This window comes from Acartia tonsa, chromosome 4 (genome assembly GCF_053477335.1).
Source record: "Acartia tonsa isolate MP-2025a chromosome 4, ASM5347733v1, whole genome shotgun sequence".
Classification (NCBI taxonomy): domain Eukaryota; kingdom Metazoa; phylum Arthropoda; class Copepoda; order Calanoida; family Acartiidae; genus Acartia; species Acartia tonsa.
The window spans coordinates 43785154-43795585 of record NC_137263.1 but is presented as its reverse complement, the minus strand read 5'-3'; the positions used below and the strand labels follow the sequence as shown (position 1 = coordinate 43795585).

Sequence of the window (10432 nt, the reverse complement as noted above, 5' to 3'; positions counted from 1 at the left end):
CTTTCCTATTACGGAGAACTCAATCTTAGCTGCGGTTATCGAAATTTTAGACTTCATACAAAAAACCTTACTACTTTACATAAAAGGTTAAACATGATAGGTGGTTTCACTTAAAGTAACTAGTGAAGCACAGACAAACCCCTACCCGAATTTTGAAAAAAAAATTGAATTTATTGGGCGGGTGCAGTTTTCGTGCATTTGTGTTTTTTAATTCAGGTTAGGTTAGGTTATTTTGGGTATAGGATAGCCCTGCAAGGGTTGGTCATGGGGAAAAAATACACATCCCCATATTTTCCATTTATTTCAAAAATAAGGAGTGGGGGGGTTAGGGTAGGATTTCTTAAAAAAGGAAAAGAAGGAAAATAAACAATATTTGTCCTGCAGTAAAACTTACAGACATACTGACAGACATTTGAAATTAAAGAGGAGCCATTAAAATAATAAAATTGTTGTTATACTTGGAGTAAAATGTTTAAAGACCAAATAAAAAGGACATTCAACAGTTAGAAGTTTGAAATAAATTTTATAGGTGTAAAATTGTAATCTAAGAAATGTATTACTTTAAAACTTGATAAGAACGTTTTCTTTTCCATTTTTTAGTAAGGATTTATTTTAAATGCTTAATAATTATATTTTTGATGCAATTGTCCCTTTTTAAACCCAACATCGTAGTCTTTTTTTTTGGTTTGAGGGTTTCGTGTTTGATTCGGTTTTACCAATTTTTTGTTGTCTCTTCTTTAAGATCTCTCTAACTGAAATTTTTCATTTTAGTGAAGCACCATGTATGTCCTGGGATGGTTTTGGGCTATTATTGATTTTTAAATCTAAGCATTGAAAAATTGATTTTAAAGCTCTTAGATGCTAGGATCCCAATCTGATAGTATACATTTAACCAATATACCGGTTTAGACTATCTTGAAAGAGGAAAATGGATATTTTATTTTTGCATGTATAAACTTTGTTACAACCCCCCTAACTGTTACAACCATCGTGAAGAGGATAAATTGTATTCAAATGTTTTCTTTTCACAATTTAACAACCACATTACAACTAGGGAGAGAGATATTTCAGCCATTTCTGGAATTTCAGTAATGTCAGTGGCGTACCTACCTATTTATAATATATAAAGAAAAAACAAGGATGACGACATCCACAAAAGCAAAGCTCTATAATAAGATGAAAGGTCATTTGAACAATATTCTTCTAGAGTGTCAAAATTTAGAAATCAAAAAAGTTAAAAATAATTTAAATGTAAGTACGGACTTTCTGGTGACGATCACAGAGTTGCTACGCTTTCTAAATCGTACCTAACTGTTATAGGAATTAACATGCTAAGTTTTATATCAAGAGGATAATTCTAACATGTCTAACTTAAAAGAACTTACGTACGGACGGACCGACCCTATTTATAGAAAAGCTTGGATTTTAAAGATAGAATAGAAGGTAGATCTTTTTAATTTAAAATCAATTTATAAGAAATGGATTTTTATATAAGTTAAATCTAAAACAAATATCAAGTTGTTTAACATATTATCACATTATGTGGATTAGATCTGTATCATTAAGTGCAGTTTCCATCAAGTTGCCTAGTCGAGCCAAGAAGCCCCTACCCCCTTATTTTGAATGGAAAATAGGGAGAGTAGTGTTTCGTGTATTTGTTAGGTTACTGTAAGTTTGGAAAAGGGTAGCCCTGCTGGATTAGGGCACCAAAGGTATAAGTTTCTGACAGTTTGGGCCCCCTGCATGGGTTAGGCATATGAAAAAAAACTAACCCCTATTTGTTATTTTATTAATACTGTATGCGCCTAGTCTTGGTTGGTAGTTTGTTGTTTACAGTATAAACATTGAGTCAATGTGAGTGAGTTCTACAAATTTTCTTTCATCTTTAACTCTCTAAGTCAATTTGCTTTGAGGGCACGCTGTCTCTAATAGTTGTAAAATAATTTTGGTGCTTTCCCTCACAAATTCCCCACCCCAGCGAGAACAAAACCTTACCTCCCCTTCCTATTTAGATAAATTGAAAATAAATGAAAGATATTATTTTCTATGACTGATCTCTACGTGGGGCCTAACCCTGCCGGGCCTATGCCTGCAGTATATCCAGTATATTGCTACTCATTACCAATTAAAACCTAACCTAACCTGCCAACCTAAACTGAAAGCAACAACATGAAAAAATAACTTCTATACCTTAAAGGGGTAGGGGGAGTCTGTGCTTTATTAGACACTCTGAGGAAAACCGCTGTAATTTCAATAAGAAAACTTTTGTAAATCTCCTTTAACAAAAATCTTAAAAAGTCTTTTAGTAATAAAATCATTTTAAGAAAAACCTATTGTTCTATTGTTTCATTTTAATGTCGTTTTTATTAAAAAAATTTATGTAACAAATTTAAAGTGGATTTTCAAAGTACCTTGATTTTAACAAAATATTCAATAGATTGAGTAATTAAACAAGGATGACAGTATCTACAAACAGTAAAACAGAAAAAAAATTTTAAACGGATAAAGTGAAAATAGAACAGATTTTTAGTGAACATAAAACAAAAAATCGGCAGTCTATTGAATAGCAACCGAGAAAAGGTATTTTCCTCTTAGTATTATTTTTAGTGATTTCGAAAATTTGAGTACCCCCCCGGGCCCCCCCCCCCCCGACAACAAAATAATAATTTAAGTAAACTATTATTAGGTTGGACAGGATGAAGGGAGGGAGGGTATATAAGGCGAGACACGAGCCTTGCCTTGCCTCCTTAGTCAACCATGCCAACCAGTTTAGGATCTCAGTCCCTCGCTACAAGGCAATCTGTAGTCGACTAACAAACAGCTTCAAGCTTTCAGTCTATTTATATACAGAATTCTTACTGTATTGTTTACCCCTTTCCCCTCCCATCTGACCAACAACCCCCTTATCCCCGCCCCCTTTATGTTCTCCCTCTCATCATGTGAGTGTCCGCGAATTTTTACTGTATTGTTTACCCCTTTCCTCTCCCATCTGACCAACAACCCCCTTTTCCCAGTCCCCTTTATGTTCTCCCTCTCGTCCTCGTATTTTTAGCAAGAACAATTTTGTTTGTGGGTTGCGTAGCAATATTTAAAAGAAATAGCCTAACCTAAAATAGTTTTTTGAAATTTAGAAAATTAAAGTACCCCCGACAACGAACATCTGTGGCCGCAGCGCTCGGCTCCCTAGCCTATAACCTAACCTAACCTAACCTAAAATAGTTTTATGAAATTTAGAAAATTAAAGTACCCCAGACAACGAACATCCGTGGCCGCAGCGCTCGGCTCCCTAGCCTATAACCTAACCTAACCTAACCTAAAATAGTTTTTTGAAATTTAGAAAATTAAAGTACCCCAGACAACGAACATCCGTGGCCGCAGCGCTCGGCTCCCTAGCCTATAACCTAACCTAACCTAACCTAACCTAATCTAAAATAGTTTTTGAAATTTAGAAAATTAGAGTACCCCGACATCAAGTTGTGGACAAGGGAAAAAGGCAAGCTTCAATTTAATTCAATAACGTGTCCGTGCTGTGGAGAAGCCTCGCTTCGCTCGGCTTCCCCACACAGCACGGACACGTTATTGAATTAAATTGAAGCTTGCCTTTTTCCCGTGTCCAAATCTTTTCCTCCTCCCGCAGACTATCCAGACTGTCGGGGGGGGGGGGGGGGTACTCAAATTTTCAAATTGATAAAAATTTTTGTAACAGGATAACGCCAGAAAATTACTTTAACCCATCTTGTTACAGACGGACAAAGTAATTATAGATTATCTTCGCTACAGTCTATTTTAATATCAGAACAAAATTTCTTGATTCCATTAAGGAACACCGAGAGCGTTAGAAGGGTAAACTTGGCCGTATACCAACAATTCTAAATATTTTCAACTTGAATTCCCGGGAAGGCTTTGCTACTAAGGACTAAGAATTGACTGGCACACATTTATGAAATGCATATGTTGTACTGCCAGTACATAAGAACAGTGTCCAGTAAGATCTTGTAAACAGCTGTTTGAATAATTTTAAGGGAAAGTTTTATTGAACATTGAAAGGTTTTAGGCTATTTAGTATGGTCAACTCCCCCTAGATTTTAAAGTCAGCCTTCAAAACAGTTTTCTTTTGATTCTAATATAATGTTAAAAAAATAATTTCAACAAAAATAAAATTTGATTTGATAAATTAAAATATTTTTTTAATTAAAGGATAAAAAAATTTGATTAGACATAAAAACAAAATGTAAAGTTTTGAAACTGTTCTAATTATCATATTTATACATAAAATATTCTCCCCAACTTGGGGCAAACTCAAGATTAATTTGGATTACATGATCACACTGTGTCTTTGATCAAATAAAGTTGAATATGACGCCTACACCTATTAAATTATTCTCCCCAACTTGGCGCAAACTCAAGATTAATTTGGATTACATGATCACACTGTGCCTTTGATCAAATAAAGTTAAATATGACGCCTACACCTATTAAATTATTCTCCCCAACTTAGGGCAAACTCAAGATTAATATGGATTACATGTTGACACTGATTCTGGATAAAAAAAAGTTGAATGTGACACCTTTTTCCAATATAAAAAAGTGTTAAGTAGAAAGTTAACAGAAAAAAATATATGGAAACACTTTTTTAGAAAAGCTTTCTAAATTGAAATATTTATAATTTAATAGGTTCGAATCTTAGCCCAACACTGCGTCATATCTATAAATGTTAAATAATTTCTACTGCTGCTATGTCTGGTTTGCATCATAGATAATTAGAGTAGTGGTAATGTCATGGCTAAAACAAGGCGCAATTCACTACCAGACACAGTTATAGCTTCCAGACAAAGAAGTTGTTGTCTCTAACAAGTTTGAACATGTAATAATGCTCTTCTAAAAACACTAAAATAAGACATAATGGTGTATTCTGTCCTCTAGAGTTTATTCAGGTTATTTCTAAAAGAGTGAATTTATTTTTGTGTGGTCGCTACTTTGTTCATGTTAAAGCACAATGTATCATATCTTTTAACATATTTTCACAAGAATCTAAAGTAAGCAGAGCCTCCAGGAGGTGTGTACAGGATTCTTAATCTGAGAAAACAGAGAAAGGGGAGAGGAGAATGAGTTGCTATTTTGTGAGAATAAAAACAAAAATGAAAGTTTGCTAATTTTGTATGGGGGTTATTGTTATACCAAACTTGTTAGAAACAACAACAAAAAGTACTTAATTTCATGCATTCAACCTTTTTAAATAGAATTATTAAGGAAACGCAGCTATTCTAGAAGTAGCGTGAGCTAATAGTACTGTAGTACTCATAGGACTTTACAGTATTTATATAGCCTTACTTTACATTACAGTACCTATGAATTCTATTCTCAATAATAACTACAGAGTCTATGCTTTACAGTAACTACGCTGTCTGGACTCTTCAGTATGTATATATGTAGTCTTTACTTCCTTTAAAGTATCTATACAACCTCTAATGTATTCTTATATTTTTTATCTTCTACATCTCAGTATCTGCGCATTTAACTGTGCATTCAAGATTCTAATATTTAAATATTAAACAGTTCTGCGCTTTCTGTGGACAAACTTCTCCTGGTTTAAAATATGTACTATGAGTTTCTTTACAATTTCTTGCTCTAAACAAAATCTAATTGACCAAGAAATTCAAAAATAATCTTTTCTTTATTTAATCAAGGAAGACTACATCCATTCATTGTGAAGCATTGAAATAAAAAAAATATAAACAACAATATAAGCAATGTCCCCCTATCAAAAATTGTCGTAATCTTACTTTGGAGACAGACAGACAAAGTTATATACATTATTGATGCTTAAAGGCACTGTGCAAACAAAAATAACCGAGCAAATTTCTTTTCCCCACGAAGGTACATGTGGATATTTCAATCCTGGAGCGATCTTAAGAGATAAGACAATTGACGATGAATTGATGTAGATTCCCAAAACTCGGAATTACCACTTTTTTGGATTAGAATTATTGGTTAAAAAGTTTGGACGTCCCTAATTCAACCAATCAAGATTTGATACAAGTACCCAAAGTTGTTGGGCCAACGAACAAGAGAGCGTGTTTTTAAAACTTTGGGTATCAGTTTGATTTATAGTCCAATCTCCCTTCTCTCCCTGAGTAGCTTTGCTTCTAAAGCAGTAAAGAATATAAAAACCTTTTTTTAAAATTAAATCTGTAATCAATTTGAAATCAGTTTATCTATTTTACAATTATCTCTTGTAAAACTAGTTAGAAATTATTTTCACAAAAGTTTTAACAATTAAATATGCAAAAACTTTCCACCTTACCTCAAAACTAACATATAAACTTTAAAAGTATGTAGAATTTTAAAGTTTTTAAGTTTTTTTTCAAATGTACTAAGATAGTTAGATGTTTGTCTGTTTCAACATAATAGTGGTATCTTATTAATGTTGTGAAGGTTCAAGGCTATTTTTTCTGATAAAGGAACAACATTTCTATAACAAAATGAAATGCAATTAAGCTATAACATATTTTTTTGAGAAAATAACTACAGTAAAATTTTATTTAAATAATCATTTTTATAAAAGCGGTTGACGGCCAGATACTATAGTGAACGAGTAGCTTTACAAATAAACAAAAAAATGCTTAATTTATAAAGAAAAAAAACTTATTGAACATTCGCTTATCGATTTATTAGGTCATTCAATTTTTAAGAGTTGGAAGAGGGAAGGTGGGGGGGGGGGGGGTTGAGGAATCGCACAATATCAAACAAATGGAAAATGCCTAAAATAGTAGTTTTCTCTTCCTGTGAGTGTAAACTTGTTGCCATTTTGTTCAGGTTTATACCATAGTTTTCAAACTTAGCTGCAGGCTGATCATAAAAAAAAATTTAAAATTAATACTATAAATTTAAATCATAACAATCTGTTTTTATAAATATGAGTTTTTTATACAATTAAAATGTACGAAAAATGTCTTTCCAAATAAAGAAAATAACAAAATTATTTTCAAATTTACTTAAGGCTCTAATTTAGGTATTATCCTACTCATCCTTTCAAAGGCTATTTAAAAAAGTTTTTTTCATCTAAATTGTAAAGTGATCAAATTTACCCCTACCCTTAATATTGAAATAGATTTAAAATAATGGGTTATTTCTTTTTTTTTATGCCTAACCCAACCTGCACCAAATTTTAAAAAAAAACTCTTATTTTCAACTAATTTAAAAATATAATATATGAATGTAAATCTTATTGAAGAGTAAAAAGACCGATTATAAGTTTTTAAGCGCTCACCCTGTATAAATGTATGTATGTAGTAGTTGTTGCTCTTTATCTTTCAGAAGTAGATAGGTAGGTAATTTAGGTATGTACTGTTGTATTCATACATGGAGTTCTTAAGGGATAAGACAATGGCCGAAAAAATTATCCCTAGTGTAGATTAAAATTAATAATTTAAAAGACACTAACCAACAAATCATAATTCAATAAAAGTTTCCATTGTTAGAATGGGTGGTTATAAAATTTTGTGCACTGGTATAATTTCCATTTTTCGGTTTAACCCCTAGAAACAGGCTTAACCATGTGGGGTGGGGGGGGGGGGGTCAAACTAAGCAGCACATAGGATATTGTCATATTCCAGCCTACATACATACATAAAAGTTTGAAGTGTGTATGTGATAAAAGTATCTTTGCTGCTCCTGTGTTACATTAGCCGGAAACTAGGGTTAGGCAGCCACATTCAGCCGCAAATAAGCAGCCATCGCATTTGATATGCTTTCTATTTAAACTGACAGCTAAATTCAGCTACCAACAAACTGTCAATAGGCGTCTATCCAATTTAATTTGATATCTAACCGACTAGATATAAATTTACAGCCGCTGAAAGACAATTACTTTGCGGCTACCTTGCGTCTGACGGCTGGTAGTCCCCGCCGGAAACTAAATAGGATAATTATAAAACTTTGTGCTTGTAGTTAAATTTAGAATCCCGTACACTCTCTAGGGCATAGGCGTAAAGAAGGGATGTATAGAGAATGTATAAATATAACCCCTTAACCAAGAACTACATTATTCTTTTATATACTCTAATATACAACCCCCTAAAACCCTGTAAACCCCTGTATACCCTGTAAACCCTGTATACGCCTTTGCTCTCAGGTATTGATATGTTTCTTGAAATCTATAGAAGCTTAGTATTGACATACAATATATATGATTTACAAAAGTCGACTATATAATGTTAAATAAAAGTGTTTATAGCTAGCATGTATTCAGTATAATATTCTTTCGATGGGTTAATTGATGTCGAATATATCATGGAATAGAAGTGGCTATGACTGACACATTATCGACATTACGTTATTTAAACCAATGACTTCATCAAACACTATGGTTGATAAAGTTATTTGATAAATTTGTATTTATAAAGTAATACAATGATAAAAGTACACCTACTGCTGCGTAGATTCTTTGCTCTTTAAAGCATCTTATCCTTATGAGTCTATCGTCAGTATCAAAGGTTCTCGCTAACCGCTGAACCGATATGGTTCTACATTACAGGATAGCTTGTCATAAGTCCTGGGAAGTTTATAAGTTTATGACTATTTTGGGGGTAGGTACCACCACCCTTCCAAGAGAAATCGCCCCTAGAAAAAATTACCCACCCTCCAAAAAAAATGGGTTATCGAATTCAACTCCCCCCTTCTTAAGTGCCCCTAGAGGCCTCTAGGGGCGTAGCCGATAGTATCTTATAAACAATATGCTTCTACAGATGATTTATGCTATTTTTTCTATCCAGGCTGAGAGGGAGAAGCGGGACATGATAGAGAAGCTAGAGCAGGAGCGCCAGAGCGGCATCCAGGCTGTCAAGAAGCTGGACAAGTTCAAGCGGGATTTTGAAAAGATTCAGCAGGATTCGGCATCTATTGCCAGGTAAACAGTTTTCCAGAAGGGCTTTCAAACCGATTGATATCCGTTGGATTAGAACTGGTTCTGAGCCATACTGAAAAAGCAATCGCATTGTGGGGACAATTTTCCATGAATAATAAAGCAAAAATTATAAAATCAATTTCAAGGTTGTCTGCCCGGGCCTCCGGTCCCTAAGGGCCAACAAACAGGAATTGATCTTATAATTTAATTATTTTACTATCCGTTGAAAGTTGTCTGTAATACGATGCCTAAATCTTCCTGTAGTAAAACTCTTTTTAATCACAGTTAGGACTTTCTTGTAAAGTTCATCATGGAGAAAGGGGACAAACGAATGTAACTTATACTGGTACCCAAAGTTTTACAACACGATATCTCTAATGGCATAAGAACTTAATCGACTCTTGTGCATTTGGAAGCTAAATATAAGTTATCCGCAATTGCCATCTCCTTCTAGATTAAAAAATGCAAGTTTTATTGTCTAGGAAAATATTGTTCTTGTTCTCTCTCTTTTGTTTTCATAAAGAAATGAAATATTTTTGTGTGTGTATTCACATGCGCATTTTAATTTCAATTCTCATAGTGTTTTATATCAGGGATTTAAATTGATAAGACAAGGGCCAATAAATTGATGTACATTACCATTTCCAAATGAGGATACACAAAATTTCTAGTTCAGTAGATCAAAATCAGTGGTTAAAAAGTTTGAACACTTAACTTAATGAACGAACCAATCTAAATTCAATAAATTCCCCAAAGTTGTTAAGCAAACGAAAAAAGACGTTATTTTAAAACTTTGGGGATTAGTGTAATAAACAGCCCATTGTCATCTCTCACTCTGGTTTGATATTCGTCAAAGAGACACAATAGCAAATTCATTAGTTAAAATTTGGATAAGATAGAAAGAAAGTTTGTGCTGTAGTAATAATTTGCGGTTCTAATGATTGGATTTTTTTTAAAAACTACCCGGAATCGAATGCACATCAATATTTTTACAGGCTTTTCTCGTGTAAAACTTCACATACATGATTATTTAATAAAAAAATCAGGAATCTTAAGGGATAATACATTTAAGAAAAGATAAAATTTTTATTTCCTCTATCCACATAATAGATCTAAATTATTGCTGGAAGAGTTTGTCACTGTTAGTACGTACACTTCAATTAAAGTTTTTAAGCCAACGAATAACAGAAGGAGTTTATAAACTTATGTTTATAAATAAAAATAAATAGCAATTATAATTGTTTTATGTAAGTACTTTAATTTCTTACAATGGATGTAGAATATACGTGGATATTATGACAGGAAAAAAATTGTCGTCAATTTAGCTTGCTTTTAACTCGTTTATTGGTCATTTCGTTCATCCAGTAGATGGGGTTAGAAGGGGCGATTCGGTATTTTAGTCCGCTGCGTGTTATACACAGTCTTATACATATTGGCTTCTGAAAATTTTAAAGAAGATTCCTCTGATTAATGAGCATAATCTTATTTTCTTTATTTCTTTTTGTGCTTTGCTATTAATAGATGCTA

At 33.1% G+C, this 10432-nt stretch overlaps 1 protein-coding gene across 2 annotated transcripts in view; it reads left to right on the top strand.

The window, feature by feature from the left end:
• LOC145317317 (uncharacterized) overlaps nucleotides 1-10432 on the top strand; it is a 68415-nt gene that overhangs the window by 44810 nt on the left and 13173 nt on the right. For both annotated transcript variants that reach the window (XM_080158339.1, XM_080158338.1), the window contains exon 5: nucleotides 8775-8908. In XM_080158339.1, the coding sequence (XP_080014465.1) occupies nucleotides 8775-8908 (134 nt within the window). The remainder of the gene's footprint in view (nucleotides 1-8774; nucleotides 8909-10432) is intronic.